Raw genomic sequence first — 10957 nt, forward strand, 5'->3', positions numbered from 1 at the left:
ATCTCATGTCCCTAGCATGTCCCCTTTAGTACTTGGAGGGTTGATTTAGGGCTGGTCCACACAAGCAAATCCAAAACAAGAACACACCACTTAAAGAGGACAGACCACCCACAACATTGTTCTCTGCTCAAACCCAGCTCACTGAGATGACTTATCCCCACTTTTCCTGCTACATATCAAACATACATAAAACATAGAACATAAAATCATAAGGCAAGAAAGGAACTTGGAGGTCTTCTAACTCAACACCCTGCCCAAAGCAGGACTCCTTATACCACCCTTGACGTATGTATGGATGTCCAATCTTTCTTTTTTTTTCTTGAAAACCTCTCCAGCAGTAGAGCACCCACAACTCCAGGAGGCAAACTCTTCCATTGGTTAATTTCTCTCACTATCGGAACATTTTCCCTTAGTTCCAGGTAGGGTCTCTCTTTAATGAACTCCCACCCTTTGCTTCTTGTCCTACCCTCAGGTGCTTTGGAAAATAAGCCAACCCCCTCAGCTCTGTGACTGCCCCGCAGTTACTGGTACAAGTACCCAAATAGTATTTTCTCATTGGTGCCAGCTCTGAGGTGCTCGCCTTTCTTGCCCCACCTATCAGATTGATCAGACCTCTTGCTGCTTACTAATTAGATCAGGGGGTCTTCATGCTTGGCCCTTTTATGACTTGTGGACTTCAACTCCCAGAACACCTCAACCAGCGTGCCTGGCTGAGGAATTCTGGGAGTTGAAGTCCACAAGTCATAAAAGGGCCAAGTTTGAAGACCCCTGAATTAGAGGGTAACGCAAAACACAGACACGTCTAATGTCAGGATTCTGAGCTCACCGTCCTTACTCCGTCCCCGCCTCTGCACACACATCTGCACAATCATTCCCGTTTCACCTCCGAACTATCCTACACCCACAGACCAAGGCTCCATTGCGCCCAATCTGATCTGCAGTTCAATTGCTTTCTTCTTCTTTTTCATCCGAAAATAAGGCTCATAGGCTCCTTTCAGCTCAACGTTTGGCCCGGGATTGCGCCGATGGGCATCGCCCGCGGGGCCTCTTTTCCCTCCCCTCAAAGCGCCTGCAAGAGGAAGCATTTTTTTGACCTGGCGGGCGACGAGCACCAGGGGGCGCTGCCGGGCCCAATTGCTCCCGCCGGCGGGCAGGGCCAAGGGCGAAGAGGCGGGGAGGGCGGACGGCGCCAGCTTCACTCCGGGCGAGACGCGCCGATGAGTTCGGCGGTGCAGCAGCTCATGAAGGTGTTTGTGACTCGCAGGATCCCCCCGGCGGGGCAGGCGGCCTTGGCTCAGGCCGGCGTGTGAGTGGCTCGCCTTGCTTCTTAATGCAAAGAGAGGAAGGGGCTCTGTTGATTTTTCCCGAAGGGGGTGTGTGTGCGGGTCTTCTATTTCCTCAAGGATTTGATCTTTGGAAAGACCTGCGCAGGAGCGGCCATTGCGGGCGACCCTCCCCGGTTGGAGGGGGGGGGTAGGGAGGCGGGAGGTCCCGGTTTTCCAGGGCTGCAAACATCTGGACGATTAGCACAGCCAAAACTGACGCTTCTCAACCCGTTGCTGACATCTGGGGACCGTCCGGAATTTTGCAGCCGGGATGCGTGTCCAAACTTTCCTTAACATGCTTGTGGGGGGGGGGGGAACATGGTCAAAACCTTGCTTCCCGTCAGAGCCGAGGATTCATTGTAACTGGTGCGGAGCAGGGCCGCGTAAAGGGCCCGCGGCTGCAATGGGCCCGTTGCCCTCTAGCGGGGCTACAAGCGCGGGGCGGGCGCGGGTTGCTGCAGTCCGAGGTTCCCGCTTTGCTGCGGCTTCCTTCTTCCCGGGGGCGGGAGGGGGACGTGCAGGTATAACCACGAGTTCAAACTGTTACGTGTTAGCCAACGGGCAGATCCGGCTGAGAAGAACGTTCTCCCCAAGCTGAATTTTTACTGCTCGTTTCTCAGACGTTTCTCCTCCTTTCTCCTTCATTCTTTGCCCCCCGTTTGGGGATTATTCTGCTGTGAAGACACGGATTGGACCTCTCGTTTTTGCAGCAGTCCGTCTCAAGTGTTAATTTAGAGCAGGGTTCCAACCTTGGCTGGCTGGGGAATTCTGGGAATTCAAGTCCACAAGTCTTAAAATTGCCAAGGTTGGACACCCCCGATTTAGAGCAACAAGGGAGATCCACAGTTGCTCTTGCCTTCACCCGCCTAAATTCCTCAAACTAGCTTTGGCCAAGATTGATAGAGCAACATTAAAGCCATATGTACAGTAACTAGGTCTTATTAAAAATTCCCACTTCTGCCAAAATTATTATCGTCCTTCACAGTTGTTGGCCAGTCCAAACCGAAGAAGGTCATAGCTCTCAGGATCTTCTGTAGTGGATCCCTGGGAGTGGAAATTATTGGGAATTACTCTGTGATTGGGACTCAGTGTCTAAAATGCAAGTCCATGTACATGTTATCAATAACTTACTTTTCGTGAAATGTTTAACGGGGCGAGCTTTGGTTTATCAAATTTGTTAACTCGTGAGAAGGAATAGCTGGCTTTTCATTCTTTTCATTCTCTGAGATAGGAAAACACGAATAGCAGAATAACCCTGAAGTTAAGTAACTTTGCCCTACAGTCCCAAAATGTTTACATTTATTTTTGCAATTAATTGTCCTTGTTTTATTAAGCAATAAAAGTTCGCAATCTTCAGAACATTGGATTGCTGCCTGGTCTAATTTTGGTCTGCTTCTCCCTTCCCTTTTAGTTGCAGCATCCAACAGTGGGATTCAGAGGAACCAATCCCACAGGCAGAATTGTTAGCAGGGGTAGCTGGCAAAGATGGGCTCCTGTGTCTCCTGTCTGACCAGATAGACAAGGAAGTCTTAGATGCAGCAGGTGAGCATGCAGAAAGTGGTGACCTGCAATATGCTTAAAAAGGTTGTGTGTATGGAGATACTACAGGTAGTCTTCAACTTATGAACATTTCATTTAGCGACCATTCCAAGTTACGATGGCACTGATAAAAGTGAGTTACAACTGGTCCTTGCACTTACACCATGGCAGCATCCTCACGGTGGCACTTGACCAGGGCTTGCATTTACAGTAGTTGCAGCATCCCAGAGTCACATGATTGCCACTTGTGACCTTCCCAGCCAGCTTCCAACAAGCAAAGTCAATGGGGAAGCCGGTAAGGAAGCTCCCAAGTCACAATCATGTGATGTGTCACTTAATTATATCAACACTTAACCATGAATTTTCCGATCCCGATCATGGTGATAGGTTGAGGGCTACCTATATAGACATTAGCTCGCTCAGTATCACCAAACTGTTATTTATACGGCAGGGAAAAATTTATTAGATGCTTTGGTAACTTTTGAGAATAATCCTGTATTTCACTCTAGGTCTAGGAGAACAAAATTAGTTTTCTAATTCCTTTCAGAGGAAAAAGCCTCAGATGCTTGGGATTGGATCCAACTTCAGCTTTATTTTCCTTCCTAGCTCCTTCCTTCTGTGATAGCTTACCTCCAACCCTTCAGGATATCTGGCCAGACAGTCTGGATCTGAAAAACATCCCTTGAGCCAGATGTGATGTTAAACCCCCTGATTTTATGTTGCATTCATATCTCTGTGTTTCTATGCTGTCTGCTGAAGAAATTCTGGCCTTGGTCTTTAAATATAATAAACCATAATGTCAAAAAAATTTAAGCCATGATTATATTCAATGCTGAACGTGTAACGAATTAATCCCTTCCCGTACATGATGGTTTGTTTGCATATAAAAATCATTCCGACTTCATTTGAATACATGAGTAGCCCTTAGAACACCTCATAACAGCCTATTCTGGAGCTGTAGATTTATATATTAGCTGGAAAGCTGACAGTCCTGGTTTGAGACCCAAGCACTACACAATGGAGTGAGCTCCCGTTCTTGCTCCAGCTCCTGCCCAACAGTTCAAAGGGATGCAAATGCAAGTAGATAAATAGGTACCATTTTGGCGGTCTGTGTACCTTGGTGTATAGTCATGCTGGTCACATGACCACGGAAATATCCTCAGACATGATGGCTCCCTTGACTAAGAAACAGATAAGCACCCCCCCCCCAGAGTTGGACACGACTGGACAGGGGAAACCTTTACCGTTACATATTCCAGAACATTACTGAAGATTTGTGGTTTGCTTTGGATGCACACTAAAGGGAAAACAATCTTTTTAAAAAATGTTTGCTTGAGATAGTAATGGTCCGCGTGCAGTAAATCGTTGGTAGTTGCCATTCCATAGATTGATTAGGCTTAGTGCACTTTAATGGCTGAGCTAAGGTTTTGTTGACTGATAATGCAAATGAAGTTTGTAAACCTATTTAGATAAAAGTGGGCTTCCGTTCATTGGTTCTTTTGATTTTTTTTTTAAAAAATGTTCATATTAAATCTTACCCAATTTTTCTGTGTTTTATTAATGAATAAGGTAGACATCTTGTAAAACATTATTGCTGCTTGTTAACCTTTGGCAATATTATGGCAGTTGATTGGGTGGTAAGGCTAATATAAACTCAAGAGCCGTGGTGACCTAGCGGTTAGAATGCAGTATTGCAGGCTAATTCTGCCGACTGTCAGCAGTTTGATTCTCACCAGCTTCATTTTTTCCAGGGCCAAGCCTCAAAGTAATTAGTACATTGTCAGTGGGATATGACCATCTAGCTATGGATGAAATTAAAAAACGGTAAGACTTGTATAATATAAAATTCAGCCATTCTACATCAGAGCAGGGGAGATTAGGAGAGAATTATAGTGGGAGGTTTAAGTGATACAGTCTGCCCAATTTCTTTTCTCCACCAAAAACGGGAGTTCTTTTTCCTGAAAAAGCACCAACTGAAGTGTATATAATTTAGGCCCAACCTCTTTAAAGGAAAGGCTGCTCTTTTGTAAAGATCACTAATTGTATAATAAGATCCTTGGATGGGGCTTGGTTCAAGCGGCTTGAGTTTTAAGGTTCAAAGATTTGTGTCCTTTTTAAGAACTGCAGTTACTTGCCTCAGCGAACTTAGACTATTTCCCATTTGGGTTTTAAAGTACAATTATTTCAGAATATATTGTTGTATAAATTCATTTTTAGAAGCCAATTATATTAAAGGGGAAGCAGAACACTTTCTTCCATTTATTATTTTCTTTATGCTACATAGACCCATCCATGGACAGTTCACTCACTCACCTCTTTTCAGATTATATAAACTTTATAAAATAAAACATGTTGTTTGTTCTTTGTGGATTATCTTATATACAAAGGATTTATTCAAGGGATTACTTCCATTCTTTTACAAGGGAAGAGTCTTGCTGCCTTGACGTATGCACTATATCAGGGGTCTCCAACCCCCCGGTCCATGGACCGGCACTGGGCCACGGCATGTCAGAAACCGGGCTGTGCAAACAAGTGAAGCCCCATTGGCAGGATGCAGGCAGAACGCGAAACCACGCCCCCTCCAGTCCGTGGAAAAACCTTTCTCCACGGAACCTGTCCTTGGTGCCCAAAAGGTTGGGAGGGGGGGCGCTGCACTGTATGATTAAGGCGCTTAACTACCCTGCTTAAAAGTGCCTGCCTCAAAGAAACGGTGATGAAAATGAGAAGAACAAGTCCCTTTTTAAATTCTAGTGGAATCCGTGTGGGGTACACGCCTGATATCCTGACAGATGCCACTGCTGAGCTGACAGTTGCTTTACTCTTAGCAACATCTCGCAGGCTACCTGAATCAGTGGTGGAAGTGAAGAAGTGAGTGTCTACAATTTTGTTTGGGGTAAAAGGTGGGGAGCATATTGTACTGGCTTGAATATTTGGAGGTGGTGGTAATCAAATGCCTACCATTCTGGGATGATAATGGCTGCTGTATGTTAGCAAATTTCAGAGGGGTAGAGCAACTGCCTTTAGGACAAAGGTTGAGTTTGCAACAGTTGTATGTCTGTTGCTGGACTGCATTGGGATAACTCTGTAACCGTAGCACTGGCATCTTGCAAGTAATTCATTAATGCCTCTTTTGCATTTCAATTTTTGTTGCAGCGGAGGCTGGACAACATGGAAGCCTCTTTGGATGTGTGGCTATGGACTTTCGGGCAGCACAGTTGGGATTATAGGGCTGGGAAGAATAGGTAATCCTTTTTTTAAAAAATATCTACCTTTATGTCTAAATTTATTTTATATAAAAAAGATTTCCATTAAGTAGGTTGGGAGAAGCAGATGGCAGCTCAACTCAAACCTCAAATCACTGCCAGTTATTAACTGAGTATCTACAGTAGCAAGCACAACACAATGGAGAGGTATAATTGTGCCATCTTTTCAAAACTGGAGACTTGAACTTAAAAACTGACTTGATTCAGGTTATCAGCAACTCTAGTGCAAAGTGGACTTTCTCCTGTGGATTACTCTTTAAACAAATAGCTGTTGCCCCAGAAGATACCTATTTGCCTTTGTTTTTTTATTTCATCATTGCTGTCACTCAGATCTGAGACTTTCAAATATTGCTCCGGATGAGAATAAGAGAATACACTTTCAAATAAGTGTATTTGATACAACTGACAGTACCTTGTCAAAGTAGAGGTCATTATAATGAATTGAGATTAGCAATAAAGTCTATAATACTGGCTAGCTAGCGATCACAAAGGCACTGACGAACACAAGACAAATGTTGAACATGACTAGCTGTGGTTTGCTATATCATCTAGCACAGAGGTCCCCAACTTTTGGGGCACCAGGAACCAGTACCATGGAGAAAGGTTTTTCCATAGACCAGAGTGTGTGTGGTTTTGTGTGCTGCCTGCATCCCACGGATAGGGCTTTGCTTGTTTGTGTAGACCGGTTGCTGGCATGCCACCTCAGCCCGGACTGGGGGTTGGGGACCCCTGATCTAGCAGGACATCCACAGGACATCCACAAAAAAGTACTTTTCCACTCAATAGGCCACTGGTTGGCTGGCCTGGGCTCCTTGTAAATCAAGGAAAAGTTAACAGTATGTTTTGCACATGAAAATCTCAAATCCAGCGTTGCCTCTTCTGTAACCACTTTGGCTTTAATAAAGTATACTTTTGGCTTTCTTTTCTTTCTACTTGATCAAGTTGGGGCAGTGTAGGGGTTGCATTCATCAAACATGGCTGTGGTCCATGTCTCTAATTCTGGAATTGTTTTCCTTAATTGTTTGGCTAATAGTGCAGTCCTTTGCCTATTTGGAAGGCATCCTGGGAACTGAAATCTAACATCTAAGGGACACCAAATTGGGGAAGAAAAAAACCTTAGGTATATATGAATTTTTCAGAAATGACTATATGTTTCTTACAACTACCACATCAAGAGTGAAGAGTTTTTGTATTTTCCTTCTGCTTCTAGGGCAGGCTGTAGCATGTCGTCTGAAACCTTTTGGAGTCAAAAGGTTTTTGTACTCAGGTCATCACCCCAAGCCTGAAGCTGCTGTGGAATTAAAAGCAGAGTTTGGTGAGAGTTGTGTTTTATTTATATGAATTTCTTTATATTTGTTTTTCGTCCACTGATCGTTCTAAACAATTTAAACAGAAAACAACTTTAATGAAACATGAGATTAAGCAAGATATACATGAAGTAATTTTTGGGATACTTGATTATACTTGTGGAGAGATTTAACAAAGTTTTAATTTTTGTATTTATGGGGGAATTGAAAAAGTAGTAGTAGTACAGACCTTTCCTTAAATAGGAATATAGATTCCATCCTTAAATAATTTCATATATAAATAGGAGGAAAGTAAGAATTCATTTACTTTGATCTTTGTCAGGCTTTTCTAAAGAATGTTGAACGTGGCACCCTAGGTTGGCAGAACAAACCAGGATCATTGTTGAAAAAGTATTACATTGGATGATGGCAGATTAGGGAATTGATAAATTATCAAAATGCAGCATAAATTGGATGACGCTTAGATTTTTGACTCACAGCAATTCAAAACTGACCTGTTAAATCATTCAAAAGTAAGCGTTAATTGGATTCTTTTTAAATATCAGGATTATTATTTTTCCCTTTTTCATTCCTGTGATTGTTGGCAAATGTAAAAGATAGGGCTGNATAGGGCTGCCATTATTTCTTCACATCACTGGCTAAAAACTAGTACAAAAAAATTTCTGCTTACAATTGTTGATCTTGATTTTACCATTGAGGTGTAAAAAAAAAAAAAGCACTGAAAGGAAAATTGTTTAGGTTTAAATATGACATCACACCCACACACATGACTCATTGGAAAGTTTCCTTGCTAACTGACCTTTTGGAAAAACGGGTGACTGAAAGCCAGCAAAAGAAAGCTAGTCTCTTAATAATTTATATCAATCTCTTGTTCTTTTTTACAAGTACCCCTTGACAAGCTAGCAGAGGAGTCGGACTTTGTCATTGTAACTTGTTCTTTGGTGCCTGAAACTCAAGGGATGTGCAATCGGGACTTCTTTCGTAAGATGAAGAAAACATCAGTATTCATCAACACAAGCAGGTGAAAAAATACTGTCCCATTATTTAGTCTTTCCTATTCTATACCACTGAATTCATCCAGATTCACCTGTATTTTTCATAGCACACAGCTCCCATTGTTTAATTTTGCACCTGCGAGGAGAAAGTTGCCCTCTAGTCAATCTACTTTCAACTAGTTGAGGAAAGCTGAGCTACGTGGAAATAGATCAGCTTTTCTCAAAGGGTTGAAAACAAATGCGGCAAATGAAAGAATACTACCTGTGTGTATAAACATCCCAACAGGATATTCTACAGCTAGTTGGATAAATACTGTGTCTCTTTGAATATCCATCACTGTCTATAATGCCAATATTTTAAACCATGTTATTCCTAAAAAAGCAAACCCAGGGCCCGTGATTGCTACATGGGATATTCTGCATCATTGTTTATAGTTATTTTAAGATTATTCTTAAAGGAATAAGTTTCTTATCAAGGTAGGAAACTATAATATGTTGGTTATCAAACCACATCAGGTACATTATCTAAAAAATGTATGATTTTATAATTGTATGCAACAAATATAATCACAAATAAAGGGAGAATGCAGAAACTGCCCAAAGAGATCACTACCAATATCCCCTGGTATCTATATATTTGTTTAGTAGTACCTTGCATGCATTGCACCTCAAACTATCTCCAACTGCTTAAACAACTTCATAGTTAAATTTCCATTGCTGAAGAAAATTGATTATATTTCAACCAATGTTTCAAACATTACAGTATTTCTCCATCCTTGCATTAGCTGCTACTGTTGCTGCTGCTTCTGTTTTCAGGGACATGGCACTGTGTATAAGAGGGGAGGGAAATGTACCTGTTTCCTGAATTAGAGTTCCATCTTTGTGGAGGTTACTACCACTGCTGTGATATATTTCCACTTAGTTTTACTTCTTCCTGTGTTATTAGAATGCTGTCTCACTTAAATAATTCAAATTAAATTTTTCTTCATGCATCCATTATATACTGCTCACAAAAATAAAGGGAACGCAAACCTCTTCAGTTCCATGGTAAAATGTTCCCTTTATTTTTGTGAGCAGTATATTTAAGCACCATGTTGAAAATAATCAAATGCTGTTCAGCCCTCAGCTACTTCAGAGAGAAGGGGCGTTGTCTTACCTGAACGCCTTTTCTCAGCACGGAGATGGAGGATCCACCCATGGGTAGTAGACTGTATTCCTGCCCAATCAGATTAAGTCAGCCAAAGTTGCCACGCCCGTCCTGGACCCTAGATTCCAGTCTTGACGCGAGCGAAGCCATTGACTGACATAGGACGTACTGGCTCAGAAAACTAAACNATGGATGGCCCGCAACTCCAACCAGTTGATGTCGTGCCGAAGGTCCGAATGGGACCACCGACCCTGTGCCCACTGCGATTGAAGGTGCGCACCCCAGCCAAAGAGGCTGGCGTCGGTCGTCAGCAGTGTCCGGTTTGGTTCTTTGAACAGCGACCCCTTGAGGGTGGCTGGCGACAGCCACCATCCGAGGGATCGCACTCCCTAAGGGGGAAGTCTCACCCTTTGATTGGAGGCACTGAGGTTCTGCCTCTGGAAGGGTAACAGAAACCGCTGTAGTTCCCTGGAGTGGAGTCTGGACCACGGAACAATGGCTATTGTCGATATCATTTGACCCAATAATTTGGAGAGAGTGAGCAAGGACGCTGTGCGTCCCCTGCGCACCTGGAGGACAGAGTTCCTCAGGTTGCCCCGGCGTTCTTGAGATAAGTACACCTTGCATTGTAAAGTGTCTATTATGGCCCCCAGATGTAACAATTTTGTGGTGGGGATCATGTGACTCTTGAGGAAATTTACCGAGAACCCATGGCCCTGGAGCACGCCCACTACCGATGTTAGATCCGCCTTGGCGGACAGGATGGAGGATGACTGGATCAGGATGTCGTCCAAGTAACATTGGACCCTGATCGGGACCATCCGTAAGTGAGCTGCCAGGACCGCTAGGATCTTGGTAAATACCCTGGGAGCCGATGAGAGGCCGAAAGGAAGGGCCCTGTATTGGTAATGGTGACCTTTGTAGGCAAACCTTAGAAACCGGCGGTGGGCAAGAGAGATGGGGATGTGGAGATACGCTTCCGTGAGATCGATGGACGTCAGGAAGTCTCCTTTTCTTACGCTTCCCAAGATGGAACGGAGCGTCTGCATCTTGAACTTGCGGTAAACAAGATGGTAATTTAAACCCTTGAGATCCAAGATGGCCCTCCATCCCCCCGACGACTTGGGAACGACAAAAAGGATGGAGTAAAATCCCCGACCTCTCTGGTCCACCGGAACCGGTTCTATGGCTTGTATGTCCAGAAGGTGATGGACGGCGTCGCCCATCAGCTTCCTCTTTACTCGATTTCGAGGGTAAGGGCAAGAGACAAAGTGAGTCGGGGGATCGGAGATGAACTCCAGATAGAGGCCGTTGCGTATGGTGTTGAGCACCCATGAGTCCGTGCTGGTAGCTTCCCATTGGTGGGCAAAGAGAGATAGTC

The 10957-nt window shown here is 43.8% G+C and overlaps 1 protein-coding gene across 1 annotated transcript in view; it reads left to right on the forward strand.

The window, feature by feature from the left end:
- Positions 1–1175: 1175 nt before the first annotated feature.
- The window catches only part of GRHPR (glyoxylate and hydroxypyruvate reductase), a 14481-nt gene continuing 4699 nt past the window's right edge, over positions 1176–10957 (forward strand). Inside the window, exons 1-7 of the mRNA XM_015820237.1 lie at positions 1176–1306; positions 2737–2867; positions 4616–4688; positions 5616–5732; positions 6018–6106; positions 7338–7442; positions 8320–8455. Coding sequence (XP_015675723.1) covers positions 1218–1306; positions 2737–2867; positions 4616–4688; positions 5616–5732; positions 6018–6106; positions 7338–7442; positions 8320–8455 — 740 coding nt within the window. The 5' untranslated portion in view covers positions 1176–1217. The remainder of the gene's footprint in view (positions 1307–2736; positions 2868–4615; positions 4689–5615; positions 5733–6017; positions 6107–7337; positions 7443–8319; positions 8456–10957) is intronic.

The sequence above is a fragment of the Protobothrops mucrosquamatus genome, unplaced genomic scaffold (assembly GCF_001527695.2).
Source record: "Protobothrops mucrosquamatus isolate PMUCROS unplaced genomic scaffold, P.Mucros_1.0 scaffold1096, whole genome shotgun sequence".
Taxonomy (NCBI): Eukaryota; Metazoa; Chordata; class Lepidosauria; order Squamata; family Viperidae; genus Protobothrops; species Protobothrops mucrosquamatus.